The 24,928-nt window shown below is 41.8% G+C and overlaps 1 protein-coding gene across 4 annotated transcripts; it reads left to right on the top strand.

The window, feature by feature from the left end:
- The first annotated feature begins 286 nt into the window (after positions 1-286).
- COLEC11 (collectin subfamily member 11) lies at positions 287-24,572 on the top strand. Of its 4 annotated transcripts, XM_050893883.1 has the most exons (6): positions 287-435; positions 6,231-6,302; positions 21,401-21,472; positions 22,209-22,262; positions 23,626-23,721; positions 23,896-24,572. In XM_050893883.1, exons 1-6 carry the CDS (start codon positions 306-308, stop codon positions 24,285-24,287), a joined length of 816 nt encoding a protein of 271 aa, XP_050749840.1. In that variant the 5' UTR covers positions 287-305; the 3' UTR covers positions 24,288-24,572. The 4 variants fall into 4 exon arrangements, with proteins under 4 accessions (XP_050749840.1, XP_050749843.1, XP_050749841.1 ...); XM_050893886.1 differs by lacking the exon at positions 21,401-21,472; XM_050893884.1 differs by lacking the exon at positions 6,231-6,302.
- The last annotated feature ends 356 nt before the right edge of the window (positions 24,573-24,928 follow it).

Here is a 24,928-nt window from a genome sequence, read left to right on the forward strand (position 1 = left end):
TATTAGCATTGCTTAATCTCCTACTTCTTAACTGAATTTCTTCTGAGCTTTATCTTACCCAGTCTAACACCAAAACAAGCTGCTGAATGTGCTGCTGCATGTTTCATGTACGTCTGTGGAACATACAACCTGCTCGGAAGACCTGCACACGTTCTTCTCATGCTGTGTGGGTTATGGCATGCAAAAGTACATTGTATTTGTAGTAGGATGCTGCATATGTTCAGAAACTGTTGAAAGTCTTTGGAATTCTTATAACTGTTTATTCATTCTTTTGTTTAGGAGTCAGTGACCTGTAAGTGCTCATTATGAAGAGAGATCTGGTTTTCTTGGTGACTCTAATTAGCCTTGCCTTCCTGTCACTGCTAAGGTCTGGTTATCCTCAACATATTGCAGAGGAGTCCTGCTCTGTTCAAATTCTTGTTCCAGGCCTCAAAGGTAATGTGGAAGCCTACTCCATCATTCAAATACTAATCCTTTCTTTCTAACAGGCTCATTTGCACCACTGACAGTTTCTAATAGAGACAAAGAAGGTGCCTTTCAGTTGTCCTCTTATTTGTCCCATTTGTAGCCTCCTTAAAAATGGAGTTTTAAGGTCCGTAAGATTAACTTAAGTAAGTCTGTTAAAATAAACCCGGTTCAGAGAATGCATGCCAAAGTTTCCCAGACTTGCTCCTGATCAGTAGTGCTTGTTACTCTGATACACTGCCTGGTTGCTTTCTCTGTGTTTATGCTTGAGAGTGGTACGCATACCCGAAGACTGTAAAATCAGGCCCTACTTTATACCTGGAGAGGTTTTCATTGCTATTTTGCAATGTAATGGGAAGTATTTTGTATGTTCTAGTCTTATGTTTGTCTTCCCTTGATTTTTAAATGTTCTAGTGCCTTTTAGAAGAAATAAAAAATTAGTTAGGTTTTTGGCATTTCTATAGTTTCTGTGGACAAAAGCAACACTTTTACAAAGTATGCCCCCAAACTATTGCCCAAAAAAGAAGGCATAATAAATTATTGCTCTTTTTATAGCAAACAGTGTACCTTAGATAGGAAATCAACAACTGGGAAGAATTAGTATTTTAAAGCAACAGCATGCATTATGGTGTGAAATCCCAGCCCTGTTTAGTCAATAACAGTAATTCCCATTATGGAGGCTATGGTATTTCTACTGGAGTGTAACACCTGTGAGCATGGGGAAATACCTGTTAACTAAGGACAAAAAAACCCCATGAAAACCACCAGTTTACCATTAACAATAAAAAAAAAGAAATGCATTGTTTAAGAACTGCACAACTAACCTTCCAGGTTTTCTGGTAGTTATGCATTGTAGTATCACAAAACTCACCTAACACTATTGATGCCGCTAATGTTATCTAGTACAAACCTGGGCTTTACCCCGTTGCCTGAGGACCACAGTATGGACTGCAGGCGCTGTCTGTGCTGGTTAATTGATTGGTGAGGGCAAGGCTCAGTTCTGTCCTGCAATTGTTCATACAGTTCCATTGTGAGCACAGCCTGGCCAGAGGTTTGGCTGTGGTGTAAACTGCCCTCTCCAGACATTGCCCAGTTTGGATGTGGCTGCCCTGTGCTGGAAGCAAGAGAATTGGGCTGTAGGGATGTGGGTTGTGCTTGGCCAATTGGCTTCAGGACCAAATAAGCTCTCCTGTTTTGTTTATTATTATTATAGATGCAGCTTTGGATGCCTGAATTGAACCAAAATCTATATATATTTTTATTTTACTTCAGGAAGTGGCCTTTGAAGTCTTAATAATATTTACACCTTCTGCAGATGTTCCAGTTAGAAAGAACAACACTATATCCAGGTCTTCTGAGGTTTGACTAAGCCTTGAGTAAAGTTGTTTCATTTGTTTGATATATTTGCTGTGAAATAGGCATAAGATAGTGCTGTTGATGTGACTCACAGAGAAGAACACAATCAAGTTAAATATATGTTGTCTAAAGTTACATGGAAGATCAGTCAAAGGGTCAGACTCCACAGCACTGGGGACTGAAGCTTTGAAATGATTTTTCATTTCAAAGAAGTTGACAGGCTTTGACAAGTTTTCTAACTTCTTTGCCTTAGTTTCCTGATTTGTGTAATCAGTCAAAATTAACATCTGTGATTACCGTTTTTGTAAGGACCGTTGTTATTATTATTATTATATGCAGCAGAGTTTTTTAAAAGTTATAAACAGTGCAGGACCCTGGCCCTTTGTCAGAAGGCAATCCTGAGCCAGGAAACAACAGAGAGGCCTGAAAACCATCATGTGTTAATGATTTCATTCCGCTTCATGAGATGTAAGCCTTGCAAAAGTGAGAAAGATTGATGTACAAATTCAGTGAAGCACAAAATGGCCTGATACAGCCCTAGTTAATGTGAAATCCCTAAAAAGCTATCAATGCTCCAGCTACGCTGTCAGGGGGACTGGCTCAGAGAATTGGTAATGAGATACTGCTGTCCCCCACTGGCACAATTCCAACCCATTTCGGTGGCCAAGGCTTCCTTCAAACTGAGCATATATGTGGCTGCGTGCCTAAATTTCGGCTCCCACGCAGTGGGATTTGCTCACTGCGGCTTTTAGATCTGCCCCATCTCCTCTGCTGGGCTGCCAGCAACATCTCCAACGATGGAGGAACAGAGCCTCACACCGCTGCTGGGTACAAGCCTGTCGGGATTTGGGAAAAATAGATGCAGGGAAGAAGTGGAAGAAATGAGGGAGACCATGGGATGTCTGAAAGGGACAAAATAGGAGGAGAGGGTTAAGCCTAAGAGGTGGTGCAGAAAGTGGAGCCCAAATGGGGTGGTGAAGGAGAAAGACACCAGGGAAAAGTTACCCAAAAGTGGGGGAGCGTAATGGAGAAATTTTAGAAGAACAGGAAGGGATAAAGGAAAAAGAGAAAAGAAGGGCACAAAGAATGAGACTGAGTGGAGAGACTGGAAACTAAAAAAAAAAAAAAAAAAAAAAAAAAGACACAAAGCCAATTAGGACCCCACAGAATAAAAGGGGGAATCGGAAGGGGGATGAGATGAGAATGAAGGTGGAAATGGAAGATGAAGAAAGCCAGTAAAGACACCAAGAATAGAAAAAGGCACAAATGAGTTTAAGGTCAACAGCTTAGGTCTTAGGGACTGATTTTTTTTTTTTTTTTTTTTTTTGTAACCTCAATAGTATAAAGGAGTAAGATGAAATGTGGGAGGGAAAAATACCGTGGCTCTGAGAATCCAGACAGCAGACTGATCCGTGTTTTAGAAAGACGACAATATTAATAATGGGAAAAGTGTGTTGTGTGAAGAAGGGATGGATGATGAAGCCTTACTACGTTGCTCACTCCTATTCTTCCTAAAGTCTGGTTCCTTTTGATAGGCCCATGAGATTGAAGTTACTACTATTGTAGAGAAAAAAATAACATGGAACAATCCTTCAAAGCTTAAATTCTCAGTTTGCCACCTTGTTTTGTCTCCCTTCTAGAATCTAAAGCAGGAATTGTCTTAATAGTGTCAATAGCATACAATACATACAAAAGTTGATGCTACATAAATAAAATAAAACTAATTTTTTTACGCCCACACTTGATGCATCTACTCACACAGGGAATATGAGTAATGGAAGAAAGTTATCACCAGCCAAGGAATGCTTAATAGCTCACATCATAGTTAATATTTGGCATGCTATTTTCATTACAGTAGATGGTACAGCTCAAGGTAGGCAGGATGCAAACATAATGAGAGACAAATCCTGTCCCAAAGAATTCACAAAAGGAGGCAAATCGACAGCAATGGTAAGATATATCATCTGAATTATGAAGGATCTCTCTCAGAGATGATGGGGGAAGAAGCTTGTAGTAGTGTCAGGATTGTGCCTGATACCTGCGATCCTGCTGCAGCTCAGTTTGGTCTGAGGGCTAAATTTCTTTTGGGGGTGTGGGGCATCACAACACTGTGGAGCACTGCTGGGCACATCTTGCCCTGTCTCAGCTGCGTGGGCAAGAGCTGCATTGTACTGAGGAAGAAGGTACTCTTTCAAGCAGTAGAGCTGGACGAAGAGCCATCGGGAAGAGATGGAGAGGAAACTGAGCAGGAGGTACGACTGCAAAGGGACTGTGGCCGGCAGAGGAGGCCACGCCGGAGCAACTGGGTAGGGACCACAATGCACTGATCCCAACCTCCCACTCCGAAGTGACTGGGTGTAATGTGCAGCACAGGGGCTGGAGACCAGAAGGGGGGTGCAGAGGTGTCTTGCTCTAAGTTCATTTGTTTGGTTTTTTCCTAATTCAGGAATCAAAAGACAAAAGTTAGTGTTAATTGGTGATAAATTAAATTAATTGAAATTCCTTGACAGAAAACTGTTTTGTTGCCCACGGCGCTTGCACAGGCTTTGTTTCCTCAGCTTGCACAGTGCTCAGGGTACATACAGCAAAAATGGGGACTTAAACACATCAAAGCTGAACTGGACCACTGATCAGTCCCTCTTGGCCAAGGTCTTGCTGCTTAAAACAGCTGATAACAAAAAATGCGGAGTGGTCTGTAGCTGGGCCTGTAATGGGGTAATCTCCTCCCAGGGAAAGTTTCTTAAACACCCACACTAAGTAATGCAGTGTCATCTTATTATAGAAATAAATGCAGGCAAGTGTAATGGCCTGAAGCAAGAGTGATCTATTTTATTGATCCCTAATGCACAGCTTTCACTCTGAAGAACGTGTAAAGCAATAGGCTGTAATAGCCTGCTCTCAGCCTCCAGAGAGCAGGGAAAAGTCATTGTCAGGATTTATCTTTGGGAAGCAAAGAACTCATAACCAGCCCTGAGGGGGGAAAGGCAATCATACAAAGCCTATTGGTTACCTGATAATAAAAAAAGTGACGTTCCCAAATGTGCCAAATAATAGCCTGTTTCATACTAACAATATTATTCACTGGGGATTATGTGAAGTTTGTCCTCATTAAGGTCAGAGAATGGCCTATTTTTGCATGTCTGAAGGCAGAGAAGATGGTCTGGAGCCTGCTGGCAGCCTGAAGAAGGAGAATATAACAGATGGAGGGCAGCGTTCAGCTCACAGCCACCTATCTCTACAATAAGGGGAGAGAGAGAGAGAGCTGGAGGCTGCATAATTGAAACGTGCCGTGTTGTGGCTTGCTTTTACATGTCATCTCTGTGGTCCCTCTCTGAACCATAGCTGCCAGCTATGCCAGAGAGCAGAGCTTGAGGGGTGCGTGATAACCATTGACTTCCCTGCTGTGGTGCTCCCTTCAGCTTCCTGGAGAGCAGCTAATGCTTGCTCTCCTCTGTAGAAATACAGCGTTGGGGCATCAGGTGTGCTGTGCTAGCTCTACCTTTTAGATCCTGGCATTTTCTTTTCTGTCGAAGCCATAGAACTTTCTTCTCCTTCATATAAATCTTTTTTGTAAAGGTGGCTATGTAAATCATTCTTTAAACTTCTATTTGTTTAAGAGATTTTAATTTTATGTCAATGGCAAGCTACAATAGTAGTACAATAGTAGGGGGCAAAACAAGCTAAGCATCCCTAAATTTCCAGTGAAAGGCTCCAGGGAGGCAAACATTTACAGAAACTGATGTTTAAATATGCTGAATATAATAATGCGCCATGAGCCATGTGCATGTAAGTACAATGCGCAGTGGTTCGTACCACAGAGATTAAAAGGCACAGTACAAAACTGAGAATATGGATTAGGAGTTACTCTTTCATGCTTAAAAATGATCCTTTAAATGACGGATGTAGCAATGCCTTCCTATAGGCCTCCATAAATGGCATAAACTTTTTTCTTTTTTTTTTTAATTTGAGGTTATAGTTAAGCCATTTTCACTTGAAACTTAAGCATGTCCTTAGCAGATACTCAGGAAGTGTTTGGTGAACACAGATCCAGAAGTTTATGTGCGAAATTGGGGCCTAATTCTGACGCTTCTACTTCAGTGAATTGTGATGTTGGGCTTTTTGGAGGTTGATGATATGAGTAACATCCACAAAACTAGACCCATTGTATGAGACTTCATTAATGTATTGACTTCGGTTTTGTCACTATCTACACCAATTGCAGGAAACTCTGTTCTCCATGCTTCCAGTAAAGCTGTTAAGTCAGATCGCATCTGCTTTTATTTTTTTCCCCTCTTGTTATAGTAGGTTTTTATTTTCACTGGGGAGAATGGCATTCTTGTCACTGCCACCAACAGAAAATAGTCCTGGTTTAATATGATTCTTCTTTCTGTTTCCTTTTGTATCAACAGGGGAGGCTGGAGAAAAGGGGGAGAAAGGTGCCCCAGGTCGTCCAGGCAGAGTTGGGCCTCCAGGAGAAAAAGGTAACTTTGTTAAAGAAGATGTTTTGAAAGTCATTCGTGACCAAATGCTGCCTTTTCTTGTGAGGTGATGATGATGGGGATCCTCTCTCCCTTTGCTGAATGACTAAATTATCCTTGGGCATTTTTGTGTACTGTTGTTGTGTTTTAACCCTGGTAGGCAGCTCAACCCCACCCAGCCACTCGCTCACTCCCCCGGTGGGATAGGGGAGAGAATCGGAAAGGTAGAAGTGAGAAAACTTGTGGGTTGAGACAAAGACAGTTTAATGGGTAAAGCAAAAGCTGCGCACGCAAGCAAAGCAAAACAAGGAATTCATTCACTGCTTCCCATCGGCAGGCAGGTGTTCAGCCATCTCCAGGAAAGCAGGGCTCCATCATGCGTAACGGTTACTTGGGAAGACAAACGCCATCACTCTGAACATCCTCCCTTCCTCCTCCTTTCTCAAGCTTTTATTGCTGAGCATGACATCATATGGTATGGAATACCCCTTTGGTCAGTTGGGGTCAGCTGTCCTGGCTGTGTCCCCTCCCAGCTCCTTGTGCACCCCCAGCCTACTCACTGGTGGGGTGGTGTGAGAAGCAGAAAAGGCCTTGACTGTGTGTAAGCGCTGCTCAGCAGTAACTAAAACATCTCCGTGTTATCAACATTGTTTTGGTCACAAATCCAAAATATAGCACCCTGCCAGCTACTATGAAGAAAATTAACTCTATCGTAGCCAAAACCAGTACAACTGTATTCACTCATTTGTAGACTAACTATTGCTTTCTGGTCAAAAAGATTCATTTTGGAAAAAAAAAAATCTTGATTTTTTAGAAAGGTCTCTGTGAAGAAAGGCATCATAATGTCTTCTTCATAATTTGCCTTCTGCAAATGAAAACCTCATATTAGATCAGAGGGAAAAAATCATGAGGCTCAATTTTCTTGTTTCCTTTTGTTTGTAAATGTGAACACTCACAATACCTTAATTAAAACCATTGAGGGAAGGCAGTAAGTCATAACAGGCAGAGATGGGCATGAGTGATTTCACATTTTTTGGATCACAGTTCAGTAATATTTATGGAAAGATGGTGGTAACGCTGTTTGCATTGTAGTTCAAAAATATCTGGAGCCCTTGAGAGGAATGGTGCTCAATAGTATTCAGTTATACAGCTGAAAGAAACATGGCATTTCTGTCTTGCAGGAAATTCTGTCTTTTCACATTTGTTTTTCTCCTCAAGCAAGGAGGAAATTTGACCTTCATAAGTTTTCCAGGAGATGCACATTCTGAAAAATTCACACTAGGAGTAGTCAAAACCTTTTATTTCAATATTGAAATTAAACATTTGACATTCCTGTCATCAGAATGATGGAGTTAGTTAGTTTTTACTGAACTGAATTTACAAGCTTCCTTTCAAAGCAATCGTGGTGGTAATTTATACTTCCTTATGATGATGCATGATCCATTATGTAGTTCTTTTGGGCAATTACGGGAGTCTGATACCTGCGGTTTTCCCTGGGACCAAAATCCATAGCTAGAGCTCTTCCCCCTACAATGCACTGAAAAATTTATAACTCCCATGAGGGGTGTGTGTGTTCAGTCAGTGTATTTCCCTTATGGAGATGTACCCTTCAAGGACAACTCTTATAAAAAATATTGGAAACTAAAATTTCAACTCTTGCAAGGTAAGTTAAAGTACCACAGAATAATTTAGGTTAAAAGGTCATAAAGAGCTCATCTAGTCCAATCTCCTGCTTAAAACAGGGCAGACTTCAATTTTAGATCAGGTTGCTCAGGGTCTTGTCCAGTAGACTTCTGAAAAACTCCAAGGATGGAGATTCCACATCCTTTTTGATCTGTCTGTTCACTGGTGTCATTGTGAAAGACCTTTTCCTTAGGGTCAACTGAAATTTTTCTTGTTGTAACTTGTGATCATTGCTCCTTGTCCTTTCGCTGTGTGTCTTTGAGAAGAGAAGGCTGCACCTTCTCTACAAACCACTTGTAGGTAGTGGAAGACTGCAATTAGGTCCCCCCTTACCTTTCTGTACTCCAAGCTAAATAAAACTGTCTTCCTCTGCTGGACTCCAGTTTGCTTCTCTTGCATGAGGGCCCAAAAAACTCTGGGTCCCTTTATGCAAAGGAGTTTTTTAGCCAGCCATTGGCCAGCCTTCATCAATGCATCACAGGTGAAGAACTTAGCATCTGGCTGAACTCATGATATTCTTTGTCAGCTTGTTGAGCTCCTCCTGACTGGCAGCGCTGCCCTCCAGCACACCAAGCACTCCTGCCAATATGGGGTTTCTTGCAGACTCACAGAGGATCCTTCCACTTCTTCCTCCCTGTCACTGATGAAGGACTGGTTCTTGAGGAATGGCACTCATTATCAGCTGCTGATTAGACTTTGGCAGCCTTGCAACAGCATCAGCTAGCCCTCTCAGCACCCTTGAATGCCTTCTGGCCAGTGCCATGGACCTGTGTACATCCAGGTGAAGTAGTTGCTAACTCAGTTGTCCTCTACCATGAGTTGCATGTCCTCCCCAAATCTTTGCTACCAGACATGAAGAACTGGGAGGCCAGAGAGCAGACCTTGCCAGTACAGACCAAGGCAAAGAAAGCACTAAGTACCTTAGCCTTTCCTGTGTCCTTTGTCACTAGGTTGCCTTCCTCCTGAGCAGAGCACCCATGTTATCCTTGGTCTCTTTTTTACTGCTGCCTTGCCTGTACTGGCTTTCATGTTGTGCTTCATACACCCAGCTGAGTTCAACTCCAGCTGAACTTTGGCCTTCCTCACTTCATCTCTGCATGCCCAGAGAGTACTTCTATATTACCCTTCGGTAGCCTGTCCTGGTGTCCCACCTCCTGCATGCTTCCTTTCTGCATTTGGTCTCAGTCAGCAGTTCCCTGTTCAGCCAAGCTGGCCTTCTGCCATATCTGCTCATTTTCCTGCACATTGCAATGGATAGTTCTTATGCTTTAAGGAAATTATTCCTTAAGACTGAGAAGCTCTTTCTGGGCCCCTTTGCACTTCATAGCAGCCTCCAGTAGGATCCTGCCTACAAGTTCACAGAACAAGCCAAAGTCCAGAAGTTCAGGGCTTTTATCCTGCTGCTTGCCTTCCTCACTTGCCTCAGAATCTTGAAAGCTGTCATCTCATGCAGTCATGGTCACTGCAGCCAAGGCTGCTGTTGACTATCATATCCACAACCAGAGGGTATGTGAATAACAGGTCTAGGAGACCTAGGTCCTTATGGTGCTGCTCCAGAAGATGCTGAAGTAGCTAGTCTCCAATTATGGAGCTTCTTACAGTTGTTAAAAGAACTCTTCACATCCAGTCCCACTTCTTGACAAGACAGTCTGTAATGAATGCCCACCATGACGTTCCCCTTGCTGGCCTCCCCTCTAAATCTGACTTACATGCTTTCAACAGACCAGTCGCTCCATGCATTCAAGGTGCCCACTGTGCAGAGCATAACCCTTGCCTTGTCTTCCCTGCCTGTCCTTGCTAAAGAGCCAATATCCATCCACTGCAGCACTCCTGTTGTTCTGGCTGTCCCATCATAGCTGGGTGACTGATGTCACTAAATGGACTCTCAGTTCCTCCTGTTTGTTTCTCAGGCTGTGATCATTTTTGTACAAGTGTTTGAGACGGGCACCTGGTCATACTGCTTTCTCATGGGGAGCTTGAGAGCCTCTCCCATCATGCTGTCTTGCATATTTCTCTAGCTTGGCATTTTGTCAAATCAATTCAAAATGTTTTGGACCATCTGAGAAGTGGAAGTACTCTTTTTCAGTCATGCCAATCCATGATGTAACATTTCATTTACATATTTTATACTGCAAAATTGCATTTATTTGGAAAATCATTCTCACAAGGAATGCTTGATTAACTCTAATAATAATGATAATTTTCCAGTTTTCCGTACCTCCAAAAATCCAAAATTCTGATGAAACTGAAAGAATAAACACTGAAGTGAAAATTCACTGCAACAAAACATACTTGAAACAGAAAAGAGATGAAAGAAAATTGAATATTAATGCATACTATATCAGTATTTTTCCAGGCAGTGCTTTCACGTTAAACACAGGCAAAATTTCGTACTGCTTCTGTAGCAACATATTTTTTCCGCTTTCCTTTGTGCATCCAGATTTGACTTGACACATGTATGTTCTTGGAATATTTGGTATATTTAGCATAGTAAGAAATTTCTACAAACAAGCTCCTGTTTAAAACGGATTCTAATTAGCTAATCTTTTCGTTAATGCTGTACATTTTGTAGATATTTGTCTTCATCAACTTCTTTCCACAAATGCTTCTTTAAAGAAAAATAAATTGTTACTTTACAAACAATTTGAACTATATGGTGCCAGATTTCATCATGGTACTATATCCAATGTATTATCTGAGTGTCACAGTGTTGACTGGATAAGCAAACAGACTTCACAGATGTAACTTCTACCATATGGAAAGGACACAGAAGGATATCCAGCCTTGACCTAGAAAAACCTTTCAGTCTCCTGACCTTTCAGTCTCTGGTTAACCTCCACAAACAGTGTGTAGTGCCCAGACCTGAAGTTAAGCTCATGCATAAATACTTTTCTAGACTCTCAAGCTGAATGAGAGTGACTCAACTGTATATTCTCTTCCAGCAGTCCAAGGGTTTTCCCGTTTGTTATATAGAAGCTGGAACTTTGAGGCAAAAATAAAATATAACAATATTTTTCGGAAAAATCATGTGAGCCGCTAACACTGAAATATCCCAACACACTGACATCTTTTTCATATTTGGTTGTTCATCTTATTTATGGAGGAGTAAGAAGTGAGCATCATTTGGAGGTTGATAATTTGTTCACGATGTTCTTCTCAGAAATAACCAGTTCATCACCTTTTTCCTGGACACATTACCTAATATCCAATCATGACCTGCTATTGGCTTCGCTTTTTTGCTCTGTTTTTGATCTATTGATGGGCACACATCACTGATGTCCTTTGTAGTGCTGGCGAAGATTTTAAAATCTCAGTTGGTGTAAAGCCTAGACCTGTGATCATAGAATCATAGAATCATAGAATGGTTTGGGTTGGAAGGGACCTTAAAGATCATCTAGTTCCAACCCCCCAGCTATGAGCAGGGACACCTTCCACTAGACCAGCTTGCTCAAAGCTCCATCCAACCTGGCCTTGAACACTGCCAGGGATGGGGCATCTACAACCTCTCTGGGCAACCTGTTCCAGTGCCTCACCAGCCTCGCAGTGAAGAATTTCTTCCTTACATCTAAACTAAATCTACCCTCTTTCAGTTTAAAACCGTTACCCCTTGTCCTGTCACTGCATGCCCTTGTAAAAAGTCCCTCTCTGGCTTTCTTGTAGGCCCCCTTTAGGTACTGGAAGGCTGCTATAAGGTCTCCCTGGAGCTTTCTCTTCTCCAGGCTGAACAACCCCAGCTCTCTCAGCCTGTCTTCATAGGAGAGGGGCTCCAGCCCTGTGATCATCTTCGTGGCCCTCCTCTGTACTCACTCCAACAGGTCCATGTCTTTCTTATGTTGGGGGCCCCAGAGCTGAATGCAGTACTCCAGGTGGGGTCTCACGAGAGTGGAGTAGAGGGGGAGAATCACCTCCCTCGACCTACTGGTCATGCTTCTTTTGATGCAGCCCAGGATATGGTTGGCTTTCTGGGCTGCAAGCACACATTGCCAGACCTGTGCACCTTCAGGTTCCTTAGATGGTCTCAAACATGATCTTCTCCTACTGTGGGCGGTTCTTCATTCTCCCAGTCCCTGCCTTTGCCTTCTGTGACTTGGGCGGTGTGGCTGGAGCACTTGCTGGTGAAGACTGAGGCAAAAAAGTCATTGAGTACCTCAGCCTTCTCCATCTCCCAGGTAACCAGGTCTCCCATTTCCTTCCAGAGAGGGCCCACATTTTCCCTAGTCTTCCTTTTATCACTGACTTACCTATAGAAGCTTTTCTTGTTGCCCTTGACATCCCTGACCAGATTTAATTCTATCAGGGCTTTAGCTTTCCTAACCTGATCCCTGGCTGCTCGGACAGTTTCTCTGTATTCCTCCCAGGCTACCTGTCCTTGCTTCCACCCTCTGTAGGCTTCCTTTTCATTTGAGTTTGTCCAGGAGCTCCTTGTTCATCCACGCAGGCCTCCTGGCATTTTTGCCTGACTTCCTCTTTGTTGGGATGCATCACTCCTGAGCTTGGAGGAGGTGATCCCTGAATATTAGCCAGCTTTCTTGGGCTCCTCTTCCCTCCAGGGCTTGATCCCACGGTGCTCCACCAAGCAGATCCCTGAAGAGGCCAAAGTCTGCTCTCCTGAAGTCCAGGGTAGTGAGCTTGCTGTGCGCCCTCCTCGCTGCCCTAAGGATCTTGAACTCCACCATTTCATGGTCACTGCAGCCAAGGCTGCCCTTGAGCTTCACATTCCCCACCAGCCCCTCCTTGTTGGTGAGAACAAGGTCCAGCATAGCACCTCTCCTCGTTGTCTCCTCTATCACTTGGAGAAGGAAGTTGTCATCAATGCATTCCAGGAACCTCCTGGATTGCTTATGCCCTGCTGTGCTGTCCCTCCAACAGATACTGGGGTGGTAAGTCCCCCCATGAGGACAAGGGCTTGTGAAGGAGAGGCTGTTCCTATCTGTCTAGAGGGGGCCTCATCCACTCGGTCTTCCTGGTCGGGTGGCTAGTAGCAGACCCCCACTATAATGTGTCACCTGTCCCTGCCCTCCCTTTAATCCTGACCCATAGGCTCACAGTCAGCTCCTCTTCCATCCCCAGGCAGAGCTCCATGCACTCCAGCTGGCTATTGACATATAGAGGGCTACACCCCCTCCTCGTCTCCTCTGCCTGTCCTTCCTAAAGAGCCTGTGTCCTTCCATTCCAACACTCTAGTCACAGGAGCCATCCCACTGTATCTCCACGATGCCAATAAGATCATAGCCCTGCAGGCGTGTGCACACCTCTACCTCCTCTTGTTTATTCCCCATGATACATGTGTTTGCATAGAGGCATTTAAGTTGGGCCCCCGATGAAGCTGACTTACCGGCTGCAGGGGCTCGAGTTCCTTTGTGCTGCTGTTCAGGTGCTCTCCTGCTGACCTGTGATCCCTCTCCAGGCTCCGGGCATCTGTTGCTGGCACTGGCATCAAACTGGTAGGAGTGGGATAGATTGAGGTTCCCCTCCTCCGGCAACTTTAGTTTAAAGCCCTCTTCACCAGCTTGGCAAGCCTATGCCTGAAGATGCTCTTCCCCTTCTCTGACAGATGGACCCCATCAGCCCCCAGCAGACCAGGTTTCTCAAAGCGAGTCCCATGGTCTAAGTAGCCCAGCCCCTGGCTGTGGCACCAGTCCCGTAACCATTTGTTGATTCGCCAGATTTGACTGGCCCTTTCAGACCCCTTCCTTTTGACCAGGAGGATTGATGAAAAAACTACCTGCGCTCCAGAGTCCCTTACTGCCGCTCCCAGGGCTCTGTAGTCCTTCTTGATACTCCTCAGACTGCTCCTGGCTGCATCACTGGGGTCCAAGTGAAACAACAGCAGCAGATAATAGTCAGTGGACTGCATGAGGCTTGGCAGTCTCTCGGTGACATCCCTGATGCGAGCCCCCGGTAAGCAGCACAGCTCTCTAGAGAGTGCGTCAGGTCAGCAGTGGGTGCCTCCATACTTCTCAGAAGAGAGTCGCCTGCTACTATCACCCGTCGCCTTTTCTTAGTTGTGCTGGTTGTTATACAGGGAGCAGATCAGGCTGTGCCTTACTCAGCTCCAGCGTCTCTCCTGATGTGATGGGTCTTTCCTCTTCAGTCTGCAGAGCTGTGAAGCGGTTCTGCAAGGGCACCTCAGGCTCCGGGGGAAGTCTCTTCCTCCTGCAGGTCCTTGCTGTTACAAGCTTCCATTCTTCTGCACTATTGGCCCCCCTCCCTTCTGTGTGTGCTGGTGGGGGAGTTCTTGGCTGTTTGGCCATGATGCAGGTACTTAACACATAGCTTAGTGAATAATGAAAGATGGATAAAATTGTTGCCTCACTTTGCATTTGCCCCTTTCTAAGAGCACACATGGATGATCACAGCAGCCCTCTTTCTGTGCAGTAGCTGATTAAACTGCAGTCACTGTGTTAACATGTGTTTGACCCCCTGTATTTCTATTGAAGCCTGATTGTTGTCTTGTTGGGCTAATATTTGGCTCCTTCTGTTGATGGAAACTGCTTAATTTCATTGTATTTTTCTGCTATTCGAGTAAGTGATGGTTTACGTGAGGGAGAAACTGTAATTCTTCTGCAACATTTGTAGAGTTTTCTACTCTTGGTATTAATTTACATTATCAGAATCACAGTAATCTTTTTTTTTCTTTTCCCTTTCTTTGTCTCATTTCTCAAGCAAGTTCATCCAAAGAAAATGTGCTTAGTTTCTTTGAACTCCTTAGGTATATAATAATCAGTGAATAAATAACTTACTTACAAAAGAAATGGTTTTCTTATGGTATATTTGACCTGAAATGAACACTTCAAGATTAGAAAGAGCTGCAAATGTTTTTATCATATCCTTTCCTCATGATATTTTCAGATTTTGGTAGTTCAGAAACTGATAAACATTAAAACTTTCTGGTGCTTACCTGAAATAAATCTGGTTCTGAGTGTCCTCATCTTTCAGGGTGACATCAGACATCCTGATGTCTTTGGGCACTGATTAAGGTTAAATTCCACTTACTTTCCTCATTGCTTTTAATTAATTGTATAGGTCAATTATGATGCATAGCGTGTCAGTAGAACATAAAACTGTGTTGGCCTTATGTAAAGCATAAAGCACTGGATCAAGTACAGTGGCTGATTCAGATGAAAGTAGCGCGCACTGCAGTGCAAGTTTTGGGGTGTGAAGTTAATAGAACTTTCCCCACTTGCACTGATTGTTGTACTGCACACTCCCATGTTGGGAGTGAACTCAATTATTTAACTGAGTCATGATCCAATCTGTGAGGCCATAACTTCCATGTATACAAATTCCACACAGATATTTCAATAACAATACAATACTGTGAATATTCCCAGAGCAGCATGGATTCTGCTTATGGCAATCAAAATAAGGAGGAGAGGGTGAATTTACTGTTGGAATGCATAATCAAAGGAACAGCACATTAAAAATGTGTTTTTCAAGACATTTTAATTTTCTTAGACCCATAACCATTTGAAAATATATTATTTTAGTATTTTAATTTCAGCCTTTATACATCGTACTTCATTTATACTTAATTATAATGGTATGTGAAGTAGACTCACATACTATTCTTAGGCTTGGAACTCAACTGTCTCTACCTTTGCAGTGTTAGCACAATGATTTTGGCTTTTGCCAGCTAACACTTTCCCAGGCAATTCTTGGGCACATTTTGGGAGCTAACACAATGAGCAGCTTGAAAGTGATTATCCTGTCTTGAAGAGTAAGACAATTTAATATCGTGGAGCGTACCATTCTCGGCCACCTGGTTCCCACTGCCAGGGAACAGTCCCAGGCATTTAGTTTACGAGTACAGGCATAGCCTCTTAAGTAGGAGAGAAGACTCATTAATTTAATTGGATTGGAGCCAGAGTGCTCAGTCATTTGTATAATCAAATTCTAAATAGAGGTAATAATATCTTAATTTATATTTTAGTATTACTGATTGCTCATTAATATGTAATCAATCAATCCTTTACATTTCTGAGTCAACTTTTACATGAATTTATTGCTCGCTAAGGAGTGCTGCAGGCAGGATTCCATATAAAAGTCCTGACATTGACAGTTGTGGATTCACAAAGTGGGTATCTGGTTCAAAACTGTCTTTCAGTTCCACCTGAACTCAACAGGATTTTGAGAAAATCCGTGCTAAACTGAGTGGACAAAAAAATGGCAGATGGGCTTCAGTGTAAATAAATATATTGCCTAGGGACATTAGGGATGCATAATTTAATCCATACTTACACGATGCCAAAAACCAGAACTATCACTTAAAACTCAAGAACTGCTCTGAAGTCATTAGCAGCACCCCCAAAGCCAACAAAACGCTGCCCATCATCAGAAAAGATACCAAGGACAAAACAGGAGGCTCATTTTTGCGGCTGATTTTGCTCTGTATAAAAGCCTGACATGCACTGTCTCAAGTAATGAGTGTGGTTCTGGCCTCTGTCTCTCAAGAAGGACATGAGAGGTTAGAGAGGGGCACCAGAAATGTGAAGAAGCTGGAGCAGCTGCCTCGTAAGGAGAAACTGGACAGGTTGAGACTCTTGCATCTGTACAGAGTAGTCTGAGGAGGGTATGATCGAGGTTACAGAATCACCAGATCCCATCATACCTGAACGAGGAGGCACTCGCTGAAACTGCTGGGGGACTGATTCAGCAACTCCATCTGCAATGGACTGCAGATAGTGGCTGGGCTTGCGTGATCTCCCTGTATTGCACCTTCTGCTGCCACTGTGGGAGTCAAAGTCTTGGGCTAGAAGGACCACTGATCTGAACAAGCTTGGTATTATGTTGTTAACATAATTCTGGCAAGATATGTGTTTCATAAGGGCAGTTATTTGTGTTTTGTGTGCATCTGAATATAAACTCCCCCATTCAGAAATGGACCATACCATTTCCATTTCTTTTGTTTTGAATGTACTTTAAAATCCTTTAAACTTTTCTGCTGCCTTCCTAGGTTGGATTTTTTCTTACTCTCTTTAGTTTCCTTTGCAAATTTTCTAGCCTTTCTGATTTCTAGTCAGTATGGATTGATAATAGTTTCCTCTTTTTCTTTTCCTGTTTGTTATGCAAAGCTTTTAAAGTTTCACTTTGTCATTAAGATACCTGTCTAACATGAGCGGGATGGATCACTACTGAGAAGTGTTTATTTCTCCATTGCCTACCAAGGGAGCTTAGATAAACAGTTTAGACTAAAACCCTAACTTTCAGGTGGCTAATGCTGGGTGAAATTAATTTGCCCCAGCTACATAAAATGCCACCTGGGATTATCCACTGTTTGTTCATATGAGATGTAACTGTGTTGTAACCACTGTTCGCTAGCCAGTCACCAACCTTCAGTGGTGTGGATAATTCAGATTATTTAGCGTAAAGCAGTACCGTAGTCCATTGGTGTATTCAGAATTTTCTGATTTCCAGTTGCCAATAGTTTTAAAAAGTTAAGTGTCCTGAATGTAGGTTACTACCATACCACAACATCATTATATCCTTTAAAAATACTGTTCTCATCCAAGTCAGGCTAAATATTTGCACTGGGATACTGACTGCTGCAAGACTAAGGAGGAACACTGGGCGAAAGACATTGTAATCTTGGTCTATATCTTACATTCTTTTTCTAAGTATCCTCTGCAGATTGCTGTCAAAGATGGCACTAGAGTCAAGAGGCCTTTGGTCTGTTTTGGTATACTTCTACTTTCATTGTTAGGTAGGTGTCCGTGATGTCCGCTATGTCAAATCATGAAGAATTTCTATCTATCTGATTTGTCTTCAAATCCTTAAGTTTGGGAAGTAAACTACCAATTTGTCTGTGACATGGTGAATTTGTGTTTCTGCTGGATTTGTCTTTTTGACACCTTTTTCTTTTTTTAAGTAGTTTTATACCTTCTTGTCTGTTCCAATTAATCCTGTCTGAAGAGATTGGCCATACTGTATGAAGACCCCCATTTATAGTGTTGCACAGAGCCAAAGCTCTCATTTTTTCACTGGTTGTGCAGCCCACCATTCATCTCTGGTATTTTATTTCTTCCCTTGTTTGTGGGCCTGAAAAGGCCACCAAGAAGATGATTTAGTTTCCTTCTCTTCAGTTCCTTCCAAAATCCTTTAAGTCTTCTATAATTGGTTCCAGTGTATACCACCTTCATCTGAGAGATGACAGATGACTTGCTTCATATTCTCCATTCAAACTTTCTGTTAGATTTCCTACTTTTGGTCTATGGAGACTTAATTTCTTTCATTGTCCTCATTTCTTTCCAGCTCTCACTTCCTGATTTCATTAAGACTCTTTAGACTGCATTTTTGGCAATCATAGGGCCACTAAAAAGGACTTTACAAAAGGTATTAAAACTTTTGAAACCCTCAAGGCATATGGGTCTCTCTTGAAACCTTGTGATTTATTCTGCAGAAGAAGCAGAATAAGCAAGCCCCTGGAGTAGAAGCAGGGGTTAGTCACTGTACGAGAAAACCAAATCCAAACAGTTCTTTTAATGAGCACAGGAGACTTAATGTATGTCTTCATTGTTTGAGATAACACACTTAAACTTCTGAGCAGATCACGTAGCTTCTACTGGCTACTACTGAGAAGTGGTTCATTTTCTGGGCAGTATTTATGAGAAAGAAAGTGAAGTCATTTTATGTATTATATTTTATTTATGCATTAGATCTATGTGTTTATTTAATTTCAGGTGTAGCAGCCTGAAAAGAGAAAGCATTCAAACATCTGACAATCTGTTACAGTAATCCCAACTCTTAAATATCCAAAGCAAGAAAGGTCACTTTCAGAGCAACTTGATAAACTCATTACATGCTGATACTTTATAGATTTTCAAGGAAATACTCTCTCAATATACTATCTATATTGGATAAATATCCAATGGTAGCATCAGTACCTTTATAACCTGCGCAGCCAATGGATTGCATCTTTAAGGCAAGCCATGAATCTGTTCTGAAAATGAAGCTACATTCCAGAAAGTAGACCTTCAGCTGGCTGAGTGGATTACTTCCATTCTTCCAGTAGGAATATATAGCATAAGAGGAAAAATATTTTTGGTTTCTGGTAGAATTTCCTAATTGAGTCCATGTCCAGTCGTGATTGAATTTGATCCTTGTTGGAAACAAAGGAAAATCTTTGATTGTAGGACTTGCCAGTAATTAGTTAGACCAGCAAGCCATCCACATTCAGCTTCTCTCAGTTCAGAGGAAATTATTTCTTCCTGACTCATGCCATCAAGTGACAGTTGCTTGAGACTTCATGGAGCAATACAGAGGACATCTCTCAGTTTATATTCTGAAACTTGGTACTGATTACACTTTTAAGTTAAAGGTAATGATGAAACGGGTCATAAAATTATCCAGCTTTTAAAAATATATAGAGGAAATATGTGACTGTCTGTCCAGTTGCAGTAGCAACAGACGGCAACAGATCTTCAGTTGTCATAGATCCACAACTGAGGCTGAGCTGTGACAATTTACACAAGTTCAGTTGCTGGATCCCTATGGTAGATTTTCCTCCTAACTTGTCTCATTGATTGCTGGCTTCTGTGTAGCCAAACAGTACACAACAGATGTTGCTTTGAGCAAAGAAACAGTCTTTTCAACAATCATTGAAAAAAACGCATCAGTATTTCCTAAAGCAGTCTCGGTCTTGGGTTTCTGCAGAATGGGAGTCTCAGAAGTCTCCATTAATACTGTGTGGTACAGTGGGAAACCTATCTCAGATGACATAGCTGTGCTGCCTCCAGACCACGTTTCTCCTTGAAATCATGATAGAGAGAGGCCTAAATCTGATGGCAGAGCATTGATTCGCTCAAGTGTTGCACCCAGGAAAGGGTATCACCAACGTACACTGAGATGCAGTAGTATTTCCTGAGGCTCCTCGGGCCATAGGAACTGCAGTATCAGGCAAACTCTGCCCCATTCACTGCATAGTGAGTGTAACAAAATGACAGGTCTCATTTCATAGGTCTCGGAAAGTCTACCTAAAACAAATCAGGGAATCCTCTCTAAACCTATGCCAGAACCAAAGTATCATTTCGAAATAATAACCTGACAAGCTTAGAATATGTAGTTTATTGACTATAAATGGCTTGGTTTAAGCCAAAACCTTCAGTTGTGTAAGCCTGCTGTATTTACTCTATTAGGTGACTAGTGCTTATTAATTTCAACTGCTGATCCCCTAAACTTGTAAATGAGCTCTGTAGACATGGGGTTGAATAAGGCTTTGCTATTACAGGCTGAAGTTCTTCTCTCAGATTCACACCATTAAGATAATTATTTTTCATAATGTTTGAGAAATGCCATCCAGAAGAATCATATGACGTCACAGACATGTTTTATCTGTTTTATTATTTGAGCTCTGGAGGAGCTCAGATCAATGACATCAATACTTGGACTGTGGCACACGTTTTATTAGTAACAGTGTTTCAGCTTGGTTTGTGAAGACAGTGATGGCAAAGAAACTGCCTGTTCCAGTGCAAATTCTGTTTCCCCTGAAGCCATTCTAATATTCACTTTATATCACACAGGAAAGTACAACTAATAGAAAAGAGGTCAAAGTCAGACAAAGTAAGTGAATCAAGCTGTCTTACATTAGATTTCTGGGTATGCCTCATGGACACAGATAGGTGACAGTGGCTGGTTCATGCAGATTTGTTGACAATTTCAATTGACTTTAAGAGGTGGATAGTTGCCTTTTATTTGTAAAAACACAGCTGACAAAAATGATTTTTAGCAGCTCCTTTGCTACAACTGCACTTTGAAGTATTCTGTAGAACTGTCTTTAAAATTAGTAACATTCAACATTGCTGGTTTGAGTCAGACTTTGTATGAACACGTGCACGTGTCTGTATATATATATGTCTATGTAAGATTTCCATTAATTTTCATTTTTCATTAATGTAATCTTCAAATGCAAGAGCAAACAATGAAGATGTGACTGCTTCCACATTTTTATATTGTATAAATACGCCATTAAGCCCAAATTCAGCCCTCAGTTACAGTGGAGCTACTGTATTAGATGAAACCGACAGTTGTGCTTGGATCCTTCAGGTCTTCTCAACTCCATGATAGTTTTAATCCACTGATCCATGTTTGAATGCAATCCCCCCTCATTTTCAACATAATTCTGGCATGATCATCTGAGAGAAGTTTGCGAAAGCTTTTCCAGGGGCTCTCAGACAAGATCTGTTTTCACGTACACCTGTACGCCTCGTTAATGTCAATTGCTTTGCAAAGATTAAATCACTGTCTAGGTTGTTATACGTAAATTCGTCACAAGGAGTGAGCTGAACCTCTGGAGTTGAATGAATACTCGGGATATAGCGTGTTTTTGCTCATTGTAAAAACTGATATTGCAAGCATGCTAGAATCTGAATGAATCAGACTACATGGCTACCTTGTGTCTTTCCTCTTTCTGTTACGTATAGGAGAAATGGGGGACAAAGGACAGAAAGGCAGCATGGGACGGCATGGAAAAATTGGTCCTATTGGTTCAAAAGGTATGCTTAGCTCAATTGTTTCTCCATTCGTGTTTCAGATTAAAAATCTGTGATCATTTATGTTTGAGAAAAGTTCAGTGGCTTGAAAAATGATTAACAAGTCTCAGAGTTTACCATAATAGGGAATTTCTCACACTGTCGTCAGCCAGATGACTGAGATCTCTCAGCCAGTTACCTTTTGCTCTGACAGAAGTATATTTAGCCTTAAAGCAGGGTGAGAATCCTGGTTTAAGGCTAAATAAAGAACTTAGTGCACCATCACACAAGTGTGGACAGTTAAGAGAAGCAGATGGGAAGATGCACTGTATTTTGGCAGACTTTTAAGAGCCAGAAGACTTGAATTCTAATCTTGCCTACCCCATAGGCTTCCTATGTGGAAGTTATTTGGTTAAGTCATTTGGACCAATGTTTACTTAAGCATCTAGGTTATGAATCTAGATTTAGGCACCAGCGTAGCATTTCCAGTCCTTTTCCCTCTACAGCTTCTGAACTTACTGGTTCTGTGAAGTTCATGAATGTCAAAAAATGGATATTGGTACATATTCTTTGTGTTCAAGTTTCATAGCTTTGGCTGGCCTTTGTTGTGGAACAACTAGGACAGAAAAATCTTTATTTTTGCTTGGGCATATTTCTACTTTCCACATTTGAATGTTACTAGAGAAAAAATAAACAAGTGCTAAATGAACTGTTGACCAAAAAAGCTGCCTTAAATTTATATTCTTTTTGATGTCTTTAGGTGAAAAAGGAGATAATGGTGACATAGGACTACCAGGTCCTAATGGTGACCCAGGTAATCCATGACACACCTTGTGTATGTGAAGGATTTTACAAGATGCATGCATCATCACCAAAAAAACATGTCTGTTTACATACTAGGGGAAATAATGAAAAATTAAATATTTGCGTAGGCACTGTAATATTTCACTGTAATATTTTCAAGTTACTTAAAATTATTGAGGCTGCAGTGGTTGCTGGACTTGTAGTGTATTTGTCGAAACAATGTCTCAGAGCTCTTCAGAGGTGTGATCACTCCAGAAGACTAGTGGGAACTGAAGTGCAACTGTCCGTATCATTCATCGCCAGTGCAAAGGGACATCTCTGCATATCCCACTCTGGCTTCCAGCCAACACAAAGGAGCAGGTTGGAAGCGCCTGCTCCTCGATGGATTGTTGTTACAGGAGCAGGAGATTGCCAGGAATACAGATCATCCAGAGAAAAACGTGAAAGCCTGGCATAAGAAGTGTAAGCCTTACAAAAGTGGCAGATTCAGATTTTACCCAATTTGTCCCTTCCTGGCAGGGTGCACTACAGGGGCACCAATTAGTTTTCTCATGAGAACATAATTTGTCACTCTAATTCTTGAGCCAGAGTACCATATACCTACTCATCAAGCACGGTTTTGCAGTGTAAGTACCCTGTGCTTAGACTGACTTAGACACCTAAGCTGAGTAATTGGGTAGTCAAATGCAGATTTGAATAATTACACACAGAACTGGAAACTGTAATTGATCCTCGTTTTGAGATTTGAGCTCATAGATGCAGCAATTATCCTTTTAGTATTCTCATTCAGGTTATCTTTGTCAAACCAATATCAGTTTGGGTTAATAGATGGTTTTCTATCATCTTATTTTATTGGAAGTACTGTAAATTCTGTACTTTCGAAAGTATAGAACTACATTTTGCAGGTAATTATGTGCATTACATGGTTGGAACATCAGCCTGTTGGATCTGCTGTGTTATGTTCCTCGTGAGGAACAGGCGAACAATGCGCTGTGCAGATTTTTGCTGTGGAAAAAGCGCTCTTTGGAGAAGACTGAAGAGAACAATTCTACTCAAAATGGGAAATTTTGATAAATGTTTTTAGTTAAAAAAAAAAATCTGTATTTTTTTTGCAGGGAATATTTGTGTTTAGGTTAGCACTAATCATGCAGGGCTGAAGCTTCATGTGAAGTCAATTGAGCTGTTCTGGATAGGCCCAGACACCCGTGAGAACCATATGATGTTACAGGGTAGTGAAGGCTCTAGGTTTCTGTCTGTTATTTGCAAGACAGCCCTCTGCAGGGCTGCCAGGCTGGGCCTTTTCATAAAATTGTTTAGATAATTATTGAAATTAGACAGCTTTTTGATTTTGATGTATCTGTATCATTTCACAGGCATCCCCTGTGAGTGCAGCCAGTTAAGGAAGGCTATTGGTGAAATGGATATCCAAGTGGCCCAGCTGACAACGGAACTAAAATTCATAAAAAATGGTAGGTTAATTTTATATAAATATTTTCCTTTCTTGTTGCCTCATTTTACTGGTCTAATTGCTCGTAGAGAGCGTCACCGTTCCACATCTGATTTGTGAAGCTATTTTGGGGTGTACAGTAACTTGGTTTATAGAAATGCGAGTGCTCACTTTTCAGCACTGCCCTCCCCCGCAGCTGTTGCTGGTGTGCGTGAGACAGATAATAAGATATATCTGCTGGTGAAGGAAGAGAAGAGATACAAGGAAGCCCAGCTCTACTGCCACGGAAGAGGAGGGACGCTGAGCATGCCCAAGGATGAGACTGCCAACAATCTGATCGCCTCGTACATCAACCAAGCCGGGCTCACCAGAGTTTTCATAGGGATTAACGACCTAGAGAAAGAGGGAAATTTTGTCTATTCTGACCGATCGCCCATGCAGACCTTCAACAAATGGCGCAGTGGGGAGCCCAACAACGCTTATGACGAGGAGGACTGTGTGGAGATGGTGGCATCTGGAGGGTGGAATGATGTTGCGTGTCATATTACCATGTATTTTGTGTGTGAATTTGACAAAGAAAATGTCTAAGCTTGTCTGCTCACTCTTGATTTTAAGAAAAGTTTTTAAGCCGATTGTACAAGTTACCCCATGTTTATAGAGTACAAGTGGTATTTTGCAAGTATGTGGCATCAGTGTTGTACAGCTGTAAATACAATTTAGGTATTTCAAATATCAGTATTTACCCTTCAGAAGGGAAGAGCAGTGATAAGACATAGCTTGTTTTTTCTGTAGGAAAATATATGTATTTAGATAAAGATGTGGTTTGGGGCTAACTTCTGCCCTCACAACAGTTAACAAATGCAACTGCTTGACTGTAAGGGAAGGCAGAGTTTGGCCTCTAGCTGTTAGAATGATTATTTCTGAAGAAGTAGATTCCTGATATTCTTTTATCTTAGCAAAATTTGTAGTTATAAATGTTAATTGCTTGTAGTGCTACAGGGTTATTTCAGCAACAAGGCAAATATTTTGTATACTCCAGTTAACAAGTACAGATATTACTGTAAGTTTTTTGGATGTGAAGATGTTACAACTTTTTTTTGAAAAACAGCCAAAGCAAACCAACAAATCAGGAGTCCTACCAATTTTGTAATGTTTCTTTGTTAAACTGTTCACAGATGTATGACAAGGAGGCACTTAAGTAAGCTGAATTTTAGTGCTGAGGGAGGACA

Source organism: Gymnogyps californianus, chromosome 3, assembly GCF_018139145.2.
Source record: "Gymnogyps californianus isolate 813 chromosome 3, ASM1813914v2, whole genome shotgun sequence".
Taxonomy (NCBI): Eukaryota; Metazoa; Chordata; class Aves; order Accipitriformes; family Cathartidae; genus Gymnogyps; species Gymnogyps californianus.

Coding starts and splice junctions, on each gene's coding strand:
- COLEC11 (XM_050893883.1), top strand. CDS start 306: ATGAAGAGAGATCTGGTTTTCTTGGTGACTCTAATTAGCCTTGCCTTC. Junction 21,473..22,208: donor TGGTCCTATTGGTTCAAAAG/GTATGCTTAGCT, acceptor TGATGTCTTTAG/GTGAAAAAGGAGATAATGGT. Junction 23,722..23,895: donor ACTAAAATTCATAAAAAATG/GTAGGTTAATTT, acceptor CCTCCCCCGCAG/CTGTTGCTGGTGTGCGTGAG.